This window comes from Eulemur rufifrons, chromosome 9 (genome assembly GCF_041146395.1).
Source record: "Eulemur rufifrons isolate Redbay chromosome 9, OSU_ERuf_1, whole genome shotgun sequence".
NCBI classification, from domain to species: domain Eukaryota; kingdom Metazoa; phylum Chordata; class Mammalia; order Primates; family Lemuridae; genus Eulemur; species Eulemur rufifrons.
In genome coordinates this window covers 38,735,893-38,754,186 of record NC_090991.1, presented here as the reverse complement: position 1 = coordinate 38,754,186, position 18,294 = coordinate 38,735,893, and the positions used below count along the sequence as shown (strand labels likewise).

The 18,294-nt window shown below is 41.4% G+C and overlaps 1 protein-coding gene across 3 annotated transcripts in view; it reads right to left on the bottom strand.

Annotated features, from left to right (window-relative positions):
• The window catches only part of ATP6V0A1 (ATPase H+ transporting V0 subunit a1), a 51,721-nt gene extending 45,938 nt beyond the window's left edge, over positions 1-5,783 (bottom strand). For 2 of the 3 annotated variants that reach the window (XM_069482560.1, XM_069482561.1), the window contains exons 1-2: positions 5,742-5,782; positions 3,674-3,837 (exon numbers count right to left, since the gene is read on the bottom strand). In XM_069482560.1, coding sequence (XP_069338661.1) covers positions 3,674-3,790 — 117 coding nt within the window. In that variant the 5' untranslated portion in view covers positions 3,791-3,837; positions 5,742-5,782. Of the gene's footprint in view, positions 1-3,673; positions 3,838-5,741 lie in introns of all 3 variants that reach the window. The other variant, XM_069482559.1, reaches the window with a different exon arrangement.
• Positions 5,784-18,294: the final 12,511 nt, after the last annotated feature.

Genomic DNA, 18,294 nt, shown 5'->3' with positions numbered 1-18,294 from the left:
GTACAGCCTGGGTCTTGGCTGGTTCGAGTGTAGTGGTGTTTACAACTAATTGATCACTATGCATGTATTGAGGTCAAAAGGAAAAAAAAAAAACAAAACTAATTGATCACAACCAGTTACAGATTCCTTTGTTCCTTCTCCACTCCCACTGCTTCCCACTCCACTCCACTCCCACTTGACTAGCCTAAAATATACACGTATGTACACACACACACACAGCCGGGGTCTTCTTGTTGGTCAGGCTGGTCTCAAACTCCTGAGGTCAAGCAATCATCCCGCCTCAGCCTTCCAAAGTGCTAGGATTACGGGCATGAGCCACCTCACCTGGCCTCAAAAGATTAACGCAGGCAGCAAAAAAAAATACAAAATAAAAAAATGAAAAAAGAAAAAAAAAAGATTAACGCACAAAGGTATTCAGGCCTGATATTTTTCAAAATAAAAACTTAGGAAAAAAATATTGATAAGTAAAAAATAAAAAGAAAATTTATTTGGGACAAAATATACCATAAACAAAGAGAAAAAAACAAGCCACAACCTAGAAGAAGTTACCAGTAAAGGATTAGAGAAAGCTCAGTGTCCAGAATATATGAAGAATTTACAAATCCCACAAGCGAAAAGCAAAAGACAAGCAACCCAACAGAAAAATAGGCAGATGATATGGACAGACATTTCACAAAGAGGAAATTCATATGTCCAATAAACAGATAAAAAGATACCAACTGTACTAATTGAGAAAATGCAAATTAAAAAAACAGTAAGATACCATTTCACATCCATCAGATTGGCAAATGTCTGAGTCTGAGCACGGAAGTGTTGACCCAATTGTGGAATGACTGGAACCCTTTTTTTTTTTTTTTTTGAGACAGTCTTGCTCTGTTGCCCAGGCAGAGTGCAGTGACCTCATCGCAGCTCACTGCAGTCTCCAACTCCTGGGCTCAAGCGATCCTCCTGCCTCAGCCTCCCAAGTAGCTGGGACTACAGGTTCGCCACCACGCCCAGCTAATTTTTTTATTTTTTGTAGAGATGGAGTCTCACTATTGCCCAGGTTGGTCTCAAACTCCTGGGCTCAAGTGATCTTCTACAGCTTTCAACATTGACAGCAGCATGAACAGGCAGGTACATTCATTGTGAAATATACTGTGACAACATCTAACAACGTCATAGATATACACAATACTAAGCAATTCCCTTTCTTAGTTATAATCTCTAGAGCAGCAGCAGCTCTGTGGAATCAATACTATTTTCATGACACAAAGACATCATTTGCCTTTCTCATTCCCATTCTCTCATGAGTGCTCAGTGACGTTTTCCAGAGGTTCATGATGCAGGATATCACAACAGACTGAAGGCAGCAGCACATGTGAGAATCCAGCTGTCTTCTATTAATCCAGACGTTAAAGAAATATTCAAAAATGTAAAATTAATGCTACTCTTCTATTTTTTTTGTTTTGTTCTGATAAATGTGGTTATTTGTCCTAAAAATGTTATTTACGATAACATGTAGTGGGTTTACTATTACAATTTTAAAATGATTTGATAAATAAGTATTTTAAACATTTCTCAGTTTTAATTCCCAACTGGTAAATATTGATAGCTACAACTCACATAAACAACACTTCATTGGAGTTCTTAATTTTTAGGAGCGTAAAGAGGTCTTGAGACCAAAAAGTTTGAGAATCACTGTCCTAGAAACTACGACATAGGTCTACCAGAAGACATATCCAAGAATCTGCATTACAGATTCATGAGCAGGAAGAACTGATAAACTATGTATATGTTTATAATAACTACATAGCAATTTAAAATTGATACCACTACCTATATCAGTATGATCAAATCTCAGAAACAATGCTGAATTTAAAAAGCACTTGAAGGGTACATACAGGATGATACCATGTATGTAGTTTTAAAACATACAAAATTATACTAAATATTATTTAGTGATACATATATACACAGCAAAAATAAAAAATAACACATGGGAATGATAAAAGCAAAAATCACTGTACAGGTAACCTCTGGGGAGGAAGGGAGAGGAATGGTATGGAGGAAGGATACTTAGGAGGTTTCGGTTATATCTGGAATGTTTATCTCTTAAATAGTGGAAACATAGGTGTTCATTATAGATTCCCTATACTTTTTTTGGCATGACTGAAATATAGCATAAGTAAAAGGAAAGAAGGCTGGATAGAGACAATAGATACTAAGAAGGGAGACACCAGAGGACCAATGAAGAATTGCAAATTAAGGGTGATAGGTTTAACTTAGGCTCCAAGCCCACAAAACTGGAAGAATATCAACCTATTAGCTCATGTTTAGGAAGACATGATGAAGCAGTAGTCTGTTAAACGGTAAGGTGTTGGGATTTAGACCTACTGAGCTTGAAAAACAGAAAATTTCCAGGTGACAATAATCTCAGAGAGTTGTATATGTAAATGCAGCGATGGTGTTTGGGAGGTCAGGACCAGAGATACAGATTTGGGGACTCACTGAATAAAGATAGAGGATTTAAGACTAGATGAGATCACCAAAATAGAGGATAAAGGAAGACATGGGTATGGAGAAGCTCACCCAGAGAGAGCAGAGAGCTGGGGGAACACTGACACCTAGAGTGGCGGTGGGGAAGATCAAAGAGGCCAGTGGGAAGGTAAGAAAAGCAAACAATCAGTCAGGGAGGAGAACTTCTGGAGAGAGATGGTACAAAATGGTTCAAAGAGAATAAGGAATAAGACCATGTCACCGGATTACATTTGTGCACTTTCAGCTCAGACTGAGAACTTCCTGAGAGCCTGCCAATTCCAGGAAGCCTGTATTGATCAATCCCATCCCTCCCTCCTCTTTCATTCATCCGTTCATTCCAACAAATACTGATTGAGGGGGCACTAAGGATACAATAAGAAGCAAAACCAGAGAATGTCCCTGTCTTCATGGTGCTTTGATCATAGTGAAGGAGAGAGATCTTTAATCAACTATACACACTGATAAAGGTAAAATCATGACCACAATGAATGCTATGAAAGAGAGGTATACGGAGCACTAGGATTGCATAACAAGAGGATCTGACCAAGTCAGGAACCTCCGACCGAACTGTTAAGTGCCCCCTCTTTTCAGCAGTGTACACTGTGCCTTCCTGACCAGATTATAAGACCCAAAGGGCATATTTTTTTACCCTTAAACTGTCCATTTTCTTTTAAGATCTTCTCCAAGTACCCAGCATAATGTTCCAAAGTAATGCATATTCAGCACATGCTTACTTATATACTACCTATCTATAGCTTGATAGCTCAGATTTTGTTTTTTAAAAAATGTCCTATTGTATGAAAGAATTACAATAATTGCTTTAAAAAATCCTGCTATGGCTATTAAGGAGCCAAGAAGCAAAGTTAAAGCCTTGAACAGGTTAGTCTGGCATCCTTTTCCTATATCCCAAGCAATTACCTTGAGAATGCTTAGGATGGTTCTCAAAAGTGGAGTTAGCAAAAGCATGGAAGGATTGACATAAAATAGTCTTACCTCTAGAAAGACAACTTTGAAGTGTACACTCTACCAATAGTAAGCCAGTGCTATAATGTTATTTTTACAAATAAAAACCAAAACATTCATCATAAGGCAATTGGCCATGACAAGAAAAACAGTCCAGAAGTAATCAAGAAGCAGCCCCACAACTACTTACATCACGAAACTGGACCTTTCCGAGTTCTCCTAATTCACTGACGCAACAATAAGCAGCTTCTGACTGTAGAAAAAGCTGGGCCAGCGTCATCTCCTCACTCCGGAAAAGCTCCCCCATGGTGGCAGAAGGTACCAGTCAACTGAGTACCTGGATTTCTCTCCAACCTGAGGCAAAAGAGAAAATGACATAACTTTGGAAATTACCAAGAGGGCTAAGAGTAAATAACATCCCAGTAAGGCTCTTTCATTTTGCAATTTCATTTCTTCCACCCCATGATGACAGGTCTTTAACAATTGTTTTGACATCTTGCTTAGAAAGATGGAAAGGAGAAATCGCAAAAGCAGTAACTGAATCCTGTCCCACAGAGTGCCGGATGAAAAGTCACTTCCTTTGCAGTCAACATCAGGATCAAATGACAATATTTTGGGCAACTCGATAGGTAAGAATGTATCCAAATTAAAGACAGGAACTGGGAACCCCAAACAGCTCTTTAAATACCCTGGATACAACACCCTGACATTCACACTGCCCAATCTTTTTTTGCTAGTGCAGGAAACAAACAGAAGAGAAGAGACCTTAATTACCCTCTCATAAAAGATGTCTGCCTTGTGACTAGTTTTCTCCCCTCTACTGACAATGCCCATTTCTAACGGCCCTGAGTGCCCACATTATCCTAAAGCTATGGCTACATTAAAAGGTTTAACCTTCCAAACTCTTCAGAGAACACCACTGCTCCCCTAAGGAATCCAAACAAACAACCATTATCTGAAAAAAGTAACCAGCTTGCATATTAAGCTCAATTTCAAATCAGGCATGACAGGAACACACTGATAATGACAAAGCAGTTTTATCAAGCAGCAGAGAATAAGCTTTCCACCTCTGCAGCTTTCTGTTTCTCACCCCCACCACCTTCAAGATTAATTACATTCTTCCATCTGTCAAATCTTCTCAAGCATGAGCCAATAAAGGTTTCGCTTTAGGGCTGTCTTACTGCTGCCTGGTGTAAGAGACAATTGGCGCTATCAGTGGTCCTGAAACTGCAATTATTTATTCTCAATCAGCTAATGCAAGGCACAGACTGTACAATTTCTAAATTCACCAAAACGTACAGTATTTTTAGTGTTAGAAGGGCATCCATATTCAGTATTAGTAGGTGAGTCTGCCATCAAAGGAAGATTTACTCTTCTGGAAGGCTGAGAGACATTTTGAGAAATTGGAACGGACAAACCTTTGTGCATCTCACATTCAAGGCAGCAAAACAACGAGCTCAGATATAAGTAAGGATTTCTCAAGATTATGTAGGTTGACTTTAAGACTGTGTGTATGAATCAACCAATTTAGCTGTTACCAGCACCACCCTTCAACAAAGATAGATTCCACAACCTCTAAACACATATAATTATGCCTGATCAGCACAGTTCAGGGACTGCCAATAATGATAGCCTCCAACGAGCTGCCTCCCTCCTCCTGTCCTATAATGATTACAGGTCTCCCTAGAATATCTCTATAGCACTGGAGTCAAACAAAATTAATGAGGCCAAAGTCGTTCAGGGGGTCACAAAACAAAATACGAAGAAACAAAGACTCTGCAAAATGAGTCCAAATACAGCGTCCCCTGCTTCCAGCCTCAAGGAATCACACTACTGTCATCCAGCCCTCGCCTCCTAACAAGGTATTCACCAGGTTCATTTCCTGTCTAACCAGTGAGAAAGCAGGAATTTTCTGTCATGAGCCATATCTACCTCCGGGGGTGGGGAAAAAAGGGAGGGGGAATCCTCAAATTGGGAGATCCTACAAGAAGCCCCCAAATTCTTCTGCCTACTCAATAACCTTCAGTTCTTCTGCCTACCCCTTAAACGGGGGGAGGAATTCCGGGCCTCCAAGGGGCAGTGAGCCTCCGGTTCCCCTGTCTGGAGGAAGGGTGCCCAAAGGGGGATGGACCCCCATTTTCTCTCGGAGACTTAAGATCCCTGCTAATTCCTTTGAAAATTGAGGGGGCTATCAGAAGGGTTTCCTGCGTCCCTCGCAGGCCGCTGCCCGTCGCGCTGTAACCACAGCCCCAGCTCACCTCCCGCCGCCGCCGCCACAGCAGCCGCCGCAGCCAAGCCCGCAGCCTCCACGGCTCCGGGCAGCAGCGCCTCGACGTGCGTGCGTCTGCCCGCGAAGCCCCGCCCTGCGCTGTCGGCACTGCCGCCCCCAAAAATGACCTCATCACAGTAGGCCAATGGGGAGCGGTCTCGCCTGGGCTGCCGCAGTGCGGAGTCACGGGGGCGCGCGCGCGAGACCCAGCGTGCTGACGCCATCTTGGTCCCTGGGCTGAGGCCCCGGGCCGGGACGGAGGGGGGCGGAGGGGGACGGGGGTGCTGAGGGGTGGGGCTGGCGGTGCAGGTGCTTGAGGCCTTCAGTTTCTGAGCCCCTCTGGATCCCTTTTCCCTACCCGCTATGCTCAGGGCAAGGTTGCCTGCTCTGCTTATTTTCCTATCCAAAGAATTAATTTAACAGCTTTTCTCCTAGAGGAAGTAGCATGAAAGAAGGGGGAGACATCATTATGAAATGATCTGAGAGATGGAGGGGAGCTTGAAAGCGCATCCACTTAGCCTTTTCCCTTATTTTACAGATGCAAACATTTGAGCCACAGACTAGGGAGCTACTTGCTTAAAATAGATCCTGTAGAAGAGCCTTAAAGAGCGTCTCCTTCACTTAAATATGAAAAACCCCTCTTTAAAATGGTGCTTGATTCATTCTTTCCGGCAACTGCCCAGGACTTATTTTTCTCTATCTAACAGGAAAAACCTCACAAGACCATATGTTGTGAAAGTAAATGTCTGTCTTGTTTGGTGTATTCATGTGGGCTCGTTTGACTGCTTAAAAGTTTTCAGTTCCTCAAATTTATTTTCAAAACAAATTTTAAACACAAAAATGATGCCTATTATTTTTTAAAAACACTTTTCTCAAATATTAATACTGATTCCCTTTTCTTGCCCATCTTTTAAAGAGGACTAGGGATCCCAGGTCGTTTGTAATAACCGGAACCATATCAGGAAAAACTCGGAAAACCTGTTATTCCATCTCCTGCAGTAGTGGAACCCTATTGAGAGTCAAGTGTAGTGAGAGAGATATTTCAGATAAAAGCATGATGCTGATAATTTCGTTTACCTGGCAAAAACATCAATCCTGCTTTACCAGCTTAAGTGAAATAATGAAAGGCAAAAATGGACATTTTATTTGAATTTTCTATCTCATATTGTGAGTGAAGATACAGCTTGACTTCGATACAATTTTCTTGAGAAGCAGCATCTTGGAAAGACCTAGACCCTCCTTTTCCCTGCTCCCTAGCTCTCTCTACTTTATTGGCAAGGCAGATAGGGACCCACATTTGAAAGCCTGCCAAGTTTTAGGAAACCATTATGCAATGCCATTTCCTTCCTCTGAGACTTTAAAAAAAAAGAAAAAATTAACCTCAGTCAGCTGCTTGTTAACCACATATTTTTCATACTCCACCTTTGAGACAGCCTTTCCTCTGGCCTCACTTCAATTCCCTTGAACTCTTTCCATGGCTTCCTTGAAAGTATATCCCTCTCAGAGCTCCTTTTCTATCTCTTTTCATCTCCTGCCATCGGTCTTGCCTCAGTGTTCTATTTCTTTTCCCTTCATGCTTTCTTCCTTGGCAGTCTTGCCCATTGTCAAGCTTAAATGTCTGTGTGTGGGACTCATATTTATTTTTCCATCTGCTTTCCTTCTCCAAGGCTCCGAGATGGAATTTCATACTGCCGGGTGGATAGTGCCTTTTAGGCAGCAGATGATTGCTGTGGACCTACTATGTGCCAGACATGGTACTAGGTGCTAAGGACAGGAAAATGAAACAGGCATAGTACCTATCCTAGAGGAGCTCACAGTTCAGTGGAAATAAACTTCCAATAATTAGAAGAGAAAGAAATGAATGCAATGATTAACATAATGATTATGTGCCAGGCACATTTCTAAGTGATTTGTAAATATGAATTCATTTAATCTTCACAGCAACACTAGGAGGTAGATACTATTATAATCCCTATTTAACAGATAATGTGAATTGAGGTATATGTCCATCAAATTTAAAACGCTAGCTGGACGTGGTGGCATGCGAGTGTAGTCCTAGCTACTCAGAGGCTGAGGCGGGAGGATCACTTGAGGCCAGGGTTCAAGACTGCAATGAGCTATGATGGCACCACTGCACTCCAGCCTGGGTGACAGAGTGAGACCCCTGTCTCAAAAAAAAAAAAAAAAAAAAATGCTATTGACCATACTCTACAGCCCTATAAGAGCAATTCCATATGAGGCTTCTGAGGGTCTAAACTGAGCTGTTCCTTAGCATTTGTGAAAATAAATGTCTACACAACAAAGAGTGGTTCTTTGCTTTCAAGACAAAAGAGACCAGAGACAGAGATCTAACTAATGGAGTCTTGAAATGTTACAAGAGTTGCCACCGTAGCAGAATGATTAAAATAGATGTGTTTTTTCCTCCTTTTTTTCCTTCTATTTTTCTTTCTCTTTATTTTTTAGTCTGAACGAATGCATGGCAATTGTGCAATTTTCCACCAGTAAAGAGTCAGCTTGTGGCCGGGCGCGGTGGCTCACGCCTGTAATCCTAGCACTCTGGGAGGCCGAGGCGGGTGGATCGCTCGAGGTCAGGAGTTCGAGACCAGCCTGAGCAAGAGTGAGACCCCGTCTCTACTAAAAATAGAAAGAAATTATATGGACAACTAAAATATATATATACAAAAAATTAGCCGGGCATGGTGGTGCATGCCTGTAGTCCCAGCTACTCGGGAGGCTGAGGCAGGAGGATCGCTTGAGCCCAGGAGTTTGAGGTTGCTGTGAGCTAGGCTGAAGCCACGGCACTCACTCTAGCCCGGGCAACAGAGTGAGACTCTGTCTCAAAAAAAAAAAAAAAAAAGAGTCAGCTTGTGTTTGCTCCTCTAACTTAGATTCCTAGATGGGCCTAAAGGAGAGTGTTAAAGTTAAATGTTTTGAAATATATATTTGCGCAAGTGTTCTCTTTTTCATATGCTTCCCATATTAGTTTCCTGTACAAATGACCACAACATGTGTGGCTTAAAACAACAGAAATTTATTCTCTCATAGTTCTGGGAGCTAGAAGTCTGAAATCAAGGTGTCCTTGGGGCCATGATATTCCTAAAGGCTCTAGGAAAGAATCCTTCCTCCTCTCTTCCTAGCTTCTGGTGGTTGCTGGCAATCTTCAGTGTTCCTTGGCTTGTAGATCCATCACTCCAATTGCTGTGCCCGTCTTCCCTCTGTGTTTCTGTGTCCAACTTCCCCTCTTCTTACAGAACACCAGTGATTAGATTAGGGCCCCTGAATCCAATATGACCTCATCTTAACTCGATTACATCCATAATTATCCTTTTTTCAAATTAAGCCACATTCATAGGTTCCAGTTAGATTTGAACTTTGGGGAAACACTATTCAACCCAGTACACTTCCCTTACCAATTTTGGGAACATAATTTTCCATCTGTTTACCTGCAAGTGGTTGACAGCAAAAGGTCATTTTAAATTTTATTTCTGTTTGTCTGCATTCTTTTTTTTTTTTTTTTTTGGAAACAGAGTCTCCCTCAGTTGGAGTGCCAGGCTAATTGTTTCTATTTTAAGTATTTTTAGTAGGGACGGGGTCTCACTCTTGCTCAGGCTGGTCTCAAACTCCTGACATCAAGGGATCCTCCCACCTTGGCCTCATAGTGCTAGGATTACAGGTGTGAGCCTCCCAGAGTGCTAGGACTACAGGAGTGAGCCTCTGTGCCAGCCTGTCTGCATTCTTTAAGATGACAGTAGATCAGTTCAATGATTTTGCTTAGTGGAGTAATTTTTAAAATGTTTTCCTTTTATGTAAAAATGAATTATAATTCTTAAACTGTTCTACCAAGAATCTGATTTGAGTGTTTGTTGAGCGAATTCTCCTACCACAACCTTTAGGTGACCTGGTATTGCCTTTGACCATTGTTCTAGAAATGCTGATTAACAGTTTGTTTCCATGGACATAGTCCATTTTACAATTTCACTCTGAGTTCCTCAGAATAACACTTCTGCTTTTACTTTCAAAGCCTGTGAATGTTTGAGATAAAGCCTTCTGGTAAAAAGTAAAAACCTCTTAACAGATTTTGAGGCTTCCTTTGAAGCTAAAGGAAGGTCAGTTTCACTTAGCTCTGCTAATGGTTGCATGGACAAGGAGATATGAAGAGCCTAAGGCATGTGACATTTTATGCAACACCTCATGACTCCTGTGACAGACACATGAGGCAGAGAGCCTCTTGTGAGAGTTAAGAATGCTATACAAACAGGCTTCTTAAAGAAATGCAATTTAGAAAACATAAGAAAATTTGAGATGGGAAAAAAGAAAAGGATTGAGTGACACAGCAGAGAAGCCTCTGTGTGACATTTGACCTGTAATATTTGCCCAGGAAAGTGAGAAACTAGTTCAACGAGAATTCTGAAGTGTAAAATGGGGCAAATGTTTCTGTATTGGGTTTCTAGTGACTTGGAGAAAGAAGATGAGACTAGAATGAAAAAATACATTGGAAAATTCCAATAGAAAAGATCTATTTGATTCATTGGTCAAGTTAGACATCTAACTTGTACTAGAACATAAAGCTCCAAGAGGGGAAGGGACCCTGTCTCTCTCATCGACTTTGGTATTCCCATGGCCTAGTTTAGTGCCTGGCATTCAGTATAGACTTAATAAACATTTCTGAAAGAAAGAAAACAAAATTGGGCAAACTTGTGGCAAACTAATGTGGGTTGTTTGTACTGATAATCACATACTTATTTAAGATTGCTGTGTTTTACTGTTGAGTTATTTTTGTTTCATAGAAGCAATTTACTGAGCTTGTGTAGTATTTTAAAGAAAGAACTCTGGGGAATGGAGCCTTCAGGAAACTTGAAGGGGATATGTGTAAGGGCAAGATCTTCAGAGAAGAGGCCGGGCATGGTGGCTCACGCCTGTAATCCTAGCACTCTGGGAGACCAAGGTGGGAGGTATTCCTTGAGCTCAGGAGTTCGAGATAAAACATAGTATCTCCCTACCATGCAATACTATTTAGCTATAAAAGGGAATGGACAACTCACACATGCTACATCATGGATGAACCTCAAAATCGTTATACTAAGTGAAAGAAGGCAGATACATTGTATGATTCCATCTATACAAAATGTATAGAAAATGTAATTTTATAGGATCAGAAAGCAGATTAGTGGTTATCTGGGACTGAGGGTGAGGATGAGGATTATCTGTCAATGTGCATGAGGGGTGGATGCAAAGGTTCTAAAACTGATTTATACTGATGGTTGCGGCCGGGCGCGGTGGCTCACGCCTGTAATCCTAGCACTCTGGGAGGCCGAGGCGGGTGGATCGCTCAAGGTCAGGAGTTCAAAACCAGCCTGAGCAAGAGCAAGACCTCGTCTCTACTAAAAAAAAAAATAGAAAGAAATTATCTGGCAAACTAAAATATATATATAGAAAAAATTAGCCGGGCATGGTGGTGCATGTCTGTAGTCCCAGCTACTCGGGAGGCTGAGGCAGTAGGATCGCTTAAGCCCAGGAGTTTGAGGTTGCTGTGAGCTAGGCTGACGCCACGGCACTCACTCTAGCCTGGGCATCAGAGCGAGACTCTGTCTCAAAAAAAAAAATAAAAAATAAAAAAAATAAAAATATACTGATGGTTGCATCACTCAGTAAAGGTACTAAAAATAATTGAATTATAGGCTTGAAATGAGTGAATTTTATGATATGGAAAGTATACCTTAATGTTTTTTAAGCAGTAGGGCAGTGGGTAAGGAAGGAAGATTTCTTGTCAGTTATTGTTAACTGACAGCTAAATTATCAGCAGCATAATGCTAAATAGGTTATTTTTTTTTTTTTTTTTTTTTTTTTTTTTTTGAGACAGAGTCTCACCCTGTTGCCCAGGCTAGAGTGAGTGCCGTGGCGTCAGCCTAGCTCACAGCAACCTCAAACTCCTGAGCTCAAGCGATCCTCCTGTCTCAGCCTCCCGAGTAGCTGGGACTACAGGCATGCGCCACCATGCCCGGCTAATTTTTTCTATATATATTTTTAGCTGTCCATATAATTTCTTTCTATTTTTAGTAGAGGTGGGGTCTCGCTCTTGCTCAGGCTGGTCTCGAACTCCTGAGCTCAAACGATCCGCCCACCTCGGCCTCCCAGAGTGCTAGGATTACAGGCGTGAGCCACCGCGCCCGGCCTAAATAGGTTATAACCCATTGACTAAAATAAGAATAGATGGATCAATACTAATGATTGATTGACAGATAAAAATTTACACTAGAATGCCAAATAATAAATGTATTATAGAAGGATAGAGTTAGAAATCACTATTTTGTAATTACTATAATAATAGTTGATTCAAGAAGGAATTATAAATAGGTGTTGAAATTGGGAAAGGCTGGGCACCGTGGCTCACACCTGTAATCACAGCGCTTTGGGAGGCTCAGACAGGAGGATCACTTGAGCCCAGGAGCTCGAGGTTGCAGTGAGCTACGATCACGCTACTGCACTCTAATCTGGGTGACAGAGCGAGATCCTGTCTCTTAAAACAAAAATTGGTGGGAAAAAAAGTTTAGTGAAGAAGAAAAGGTACATGTAATATCAAAGTATGTTATGCATTTTATGATTTTCCATATTATAAAATTAACCTATTGTCTCTCTCTTACTATCATGGGAGTTCCCCTCAAAACAAAGAAAAAACGTTTGTTGGGGTGCTGAAAGGGCATGCAGGAGTTTTCCTAGGGGTGCTGGCCATGTTATACTTTTTAATTTAGATGATGGTTTCGTAAGTGTTTTCTTAATAATTATGCAATTTGTTAAGCTACATACTTATGATTTGTACTTGTTCTGTATGATGTTAAACTTCTCAATAAAGGGATTTTTTTTTTTGGTGTTTTTTTTTAAGTTTATTTTTTATTTATTTTATTTATTTATTTATTTTTTTTTTGAGACAGAGTCTCACTCTATTGCCCGGGCTAGAGTGAATGCCATGGTGTCAGCCTACCTCACAGCAACCTCAAACTCCTGGGCTCAAGCAATCCTACTGCCTCAGTCTCCCGAGTAGCTGGGACTACAAGCATGTGCCACCATGCCCGGCTAATTTTTTTTTTTTCTATATGTATTTTAGTTGGCTAGATAATTTCTGTCTATTTTTAGTAGAGATGGGGTCTCGCTCTTGCTCAGGCTGGTCTCGAACTCCTGACCTCGAGCGATCCGCCCACCTCGGCCTCCCAGAGTGCTAGGATTGCAGGCGTGAACCACTGCGCCCAGCCTTTTGTCTCTTTTTTTTAAAGGAACAGACTCAACCATCACTAACCACATCAGCCTGAAGCGGCACCAGTGCAATACTGCAGATGCAGGTGGACAAGCTGGAACTTGCAGGCGGGTCTGAGAAGCTATGAGTGTTTAGCTGTCAAAGTGGGACTGGGAAGGGGCAGCTCATGAAGATTTCTGTGTACCACGTGGAACACCTTGTTATACCCAAATATATGAAAGTGCTCGAGGAATAGTGGAGACATGTCAAAAGGACACATAAGCCAGCATGAAGGGGCTTCCACTGCCAAAGCTGGGACAATTTGAGCATCAAAATAAATAATGACAGTAACAGATTAGAACTTATTAAATAAAATAGAAATCCAAGAATCCATACTGATACAAAATAGAAAGTGTTCCCTTACAATGTAACACCAATGTTGAGTATAGAAGGAATGATGGAATTGGAAAATTACTATTTGGCACCCATCATACTAATCATTAATTCAGTCAAGACACTTTAATGGATGCTAAAACTAATGGGTAAAATTTTCTTGAGAAATGGGATATTTCCTTAGTTTCAAAATATCACCCTATGAAATACATATGCTTACAAAGAGAGAAAGAAAAGTAACTTTACACTGGAAAAGTCTGGCAGATAGCACTTTAACCGAGTGACCAAGGTTAACATGCAAATCAAAATTATGTGCCACCAGATAGGATGCAATGAGATGAATACAGCATCCCTTTCCTGCTATTCCTGCCACAGATAAATACATATCTTAAATCTAATTGTAAGGAAATATCAGACAAGCCCAAATTGAGCAACATTTTGCAGATTAACTGTTCTGTGATCTTCAAAGGTGTCAAGGTTAGAGAAAGTTAGAGAAAGAATGAGGAACTCCTAACTGAAGGAAACTAAAGAGATGTGATATGCTTTTCTGCTGGGATTGGTTAAAAAAAAAGAGAGAGAGATGTGATAATTAAATTCTAAGTAAGTGTGATCTCAGATCATTTAGCTATAAAGGACATTATTAGGACAAATAATGAAATTGAATCAGTTGCTGAGGACTAGTGATATGAAGCAATGTTAATTTCCTGATTTTGATGGTTGTGTTATGGTTATATATCATAATGTATGTTGTATAGGTGGCCTGGTGCAGTGGCTCATGCCTGTAATCCCAGCACTTTAAGAGGTTTAGGCAGGAAGATCCCCTGAGTCCAGGAATTAGAGACCAGCCTGGGCAACATAATGATAACCCTGTCTCAAAAAATCAATCAATCAATCAATCTCAATATTTCAGGGTGATAACACATATCATGTTGTCAACTTACTCTCTAATGTTCAGGAAAAAATAATGTTTTGTACTTTTTAAAAAAATTCTGTAAATCTGAAATAATTTAAACATTTTAAAAGTGCATTTTTGGCCAGGCACAGTGATTCACACCTGTGATCCTAGCACTCTGGCAGGCTGAGGTGGGAGGATTGCTTGAGCTCAGAAATTGGAGACCAGCCTGAGCAAGAGTAAGACCCCATCTCTACTAAAAAGAGAAAAATTAGCCCAGCATGGTGACATGCATCTGTAATCCCAGCTACTTGGGAGGCAGAGGCAGGAGGATCGCTTGAGCCCAGGAATTTGAGGCTGCAGTGAGCTATGATGATGCCACTGCACTCTAGCCAGGGTGACAGAATCAGACCCTATCTCAAAAAAAAAAAAGTAAAAAAAAAAAAGTGAATGTTTTTTCTAGATGGCCACTTTCCATTTTGATTACTCTTATTCTGGAGCTCCTAAATATTAATTGATATGTTTTATATCAATTATCCATCATTATCCATTTGTATTGGATATCATTCATTACTTGGGAATCCTTGTACTTCTTGCATATTTTTTCCTCAATGAGATTTTTAAACACCAAAACGATACAGATTATGCTTCTATTCTTTTGTATTCCCTTGTGGGATCTAGTATCCACTCTTAACCACTTGAAAACACTAAAGGGTTTGGAGCATGAATTATCTGAATAGTTCAGTTGCCTCTTTCAATTTAAAGCCATGGAAAAACCATTTAAATAATCCCTCTAAAGTCATATAATGTATCCAGGAACTGAGTCTGTGCTGATTGCTCTTTCACACCAATCAGAGGCCCCTGGGATTCGTAGAAATATGTGTCTTGGTGGAAAAATGAGTCACTCCACCAACGCACAGCTGGACTCTCACACCCAGAGCACAATGGAAATGTGGAAATCTGAGCTGAGCACAAGGAATCAGTATCTGAACAAGAGTTCACCCTCTTCCTGTTCTGTTAAGTTTGTGAAATGGAAACACTGTTTCCTGGGAAAAGGGCCAGATTCCACAAATGAAATGGTTTTGCTTCAATGCACACAGCTGCTAAACACTTAACTGTGTCTACTGAGAGTGGCTTGTTTTAAAGATCTAGTCTTGGTTCCAACTGGAAAGTTGAAGGGAAGGGGCTCCTCTCATATGCAATAGGATGGGTTTAACAGAAAGTCTTCTTGAACACCAGTTCTGGACTGGTTCAAGTGAGAGAAAGGGAAAAGGGTCATGCACATTTTTGTCATCAATTGTGTGTCGACCATTCTTATATGTTTCTTTTTTTTTTTTTTTTTTTTTTGAGACAGTCTCACTCTGTTGCCCAGGCTAGAGTGCCTCGGTGTCAGCCTAGCTCACATCAACCTCAAACTCCTGGGCTCAAGGGATCCTCCTGCCTCAGCCTCCCCAGTAGCTGGGACTACAGGCATATGCCACCATGCCTGGCTAATTTTTCCTATATATATTTTTAGTTGTCCATATAATTTCTTTCTATTTTTAGCAGAGATGGGGTCTCACTCTTGCTCAGGCTGGTCTGGAACTCCTGAGCTCAAACGATCCACTTGCCTTGGCCTCCCAGAGTGCAAGGATTACAGGCGTGAGCCACCGTGCCCGGTGCCCGGCCCATATATTTTAAATTACCCCTAGCTTACTATGTTTCCTTAAACTATGGCTACACATCACTTCATTCATGTGGATTCAACATAGTACTGGGATCACATCAAATTCAAGTTTTGCCTTTTTCAATTGTGTGGAATTTTTTTTTTCCTAATATTTTTCATCTGAGGTTGGTTAAATCCACGGATTTGGAACCCAAGGATACAGGTGGCCCAACTATATAATGAATCTCTGTGTACCTGTCACCTTGCTTCAACCATGATCTACAAATGGCCAAGCTCATTGCATTTATATACCATCTACTTCCCCAGAATTATTTTTGAATCACATCCTAGATGTAATATTGCATCATCTGTAAATACTTCAGTATGTATCTCTAAAATATAAGGATTATTTTACAAACTTAACCACAATGCTGGTATCATACTTAAAATTTAGTAATTCCTTGATGTCAGCTTATCTAATCAGTGTTCAGATTTCCCTGATTGTCTCATAAACATTTTTTGTTTATACAATTTGTTCAAATCAGGATCTAAATAAGGTCTATACATTGTAATTGGTGGATTGGGTTTTTTTTTCTTTTCCTCATTTTTAAAAAAATAGGCCTTTCTGCCAGGCTCGGTGGCTCATGCCTATAATCCTAGCATTCTGTGAGGCCGAGGCGAGAGAATCCCTTCAGCTCAGGAGTTCGAGACCAGCCTGAGCAAGAGTGAGACACCCCCCCCCACCTACAAAAAATTAGCCAGGCAAAGAATAATTAGCCAGATGTGGTAGCATGCACCTGTAATCCCAGCGACTCGGGAGACTGAGGCAGGAGGATCACGTGAGCCCAGGAGTTCAAGGCTACAGTGAGCTATGATCCCGCCACTGCACTCCAGCCTGGGTAACAGAGGGAGACCCTGTCTCAAAAAACAAAACAAAACAAAAAACACTCTAGGAAAATCTGTAGAGACAGAAAGTAGATTATTGCTCGCCAGGGGCTAGGGGAAAGGAATGACAGCTACTGGGTATGGGGTGATAGTGTTTCATTTTACCTCGACCCTGTGCTCCTGGAAAAAACAGCGGAAGGTCAAAGGAATCCCCCCACCCTTTTGTGCTCTGGAAAACAGCTCAGTGCAGAGAACCACCCTTCCCCATATGACTCACTTGTTTACCTACAACTGTGACAGACACAGACCCTTCAAATCCCTATTCTTTGTCTCATAAGTGACTGGCTGACCTGCTTATCCCCACTAACCACTCAGAACACAATGCCCCTTAACCAAATTTTGTTTAAGCTTTTCTTCTACCTCCAAGCCCATGAACTTTGGCCCATCCTCACTCAGCCTGAGCCAGCACATAATCCCTCCGGAGGATAAACTGACTTCAGGGTAAAAGGTTCTCCGACCTGCTGTCCCATCATGCCATCTTTCGTCCCATTCCCTACACCTGATTCTTTCTAGCTTTGTTGACTGCTGTCTGTAAAGGACAATTCTCTTTGCCTTGTGGCTGTTAGGTTTGTTCCAGGTGGGAACCCAAAAAATATCATAAAGCCTGTGAAACAAAAGCCGCAGGAGTCTGGAGAGTTCAAGGTCATAAACCTAACTTCGACCACAGACAGCTGCAGCAACACCAGCATTCCTATCCCCCTAGATAAGGACTGAAGCTAGCCCCTCCCCTATCTCTGCAGGTGTTACTCCGCCCCACCCCCCAACCCTCTATAAAACCCAAGGCTTTCTCCTCCCTCAGGGTGGACGCTTTTTCTGTTTAGCCTCCACCCAGCTGCACTCAGATGCTCAAAATAAACAGCATTTTGCTACACATGAGGCTTAGTGTATCTCTCTCGGCTCCGGACCTAACAATGGCCACAGCCTCCCTGTTGTGACAGTCCTTTTCCTCTACTGGCAAAAATCCTTTCAAATAAAGTCTCCTTCTTTTTTTTTTTTTGAAATAGAGTCTCACTCTGTTGCCCGGAGTGTCATGGCATCAGCCTAGCTCACAGCAACCTCAAACTCCCTGGCTCAAGCGATTCTCCTCTCTCAGCCTCCCAAGTAGCTGGGACTACAGGCGTGCACCAAGACTCTAAGCTAATTTTGGCTAATTTTTCTATTTTTAGTAGAGACAGGGTCTTGCTCTTCGCTCAGGCTGGTCTCGAACTCCTGAACTCAAGCGATCAGTCCTGCCTCGGCCTCCCAGAGTGCTAGGATTACAGGCATGAGCCACCACGCCCGGCCTAAAGTCTCTCTTTACTAAGGCTGAATTTGTTTTTTACACGATAGGGGTTTCTTTTTGGGGTGATCAAAATTTTCTAAAATTGTTACACAACTTTGTGAATATGCTAAGAACTACTGAATTGTATGCTTTAGGTGAATTGTGTAGTATGTGAATT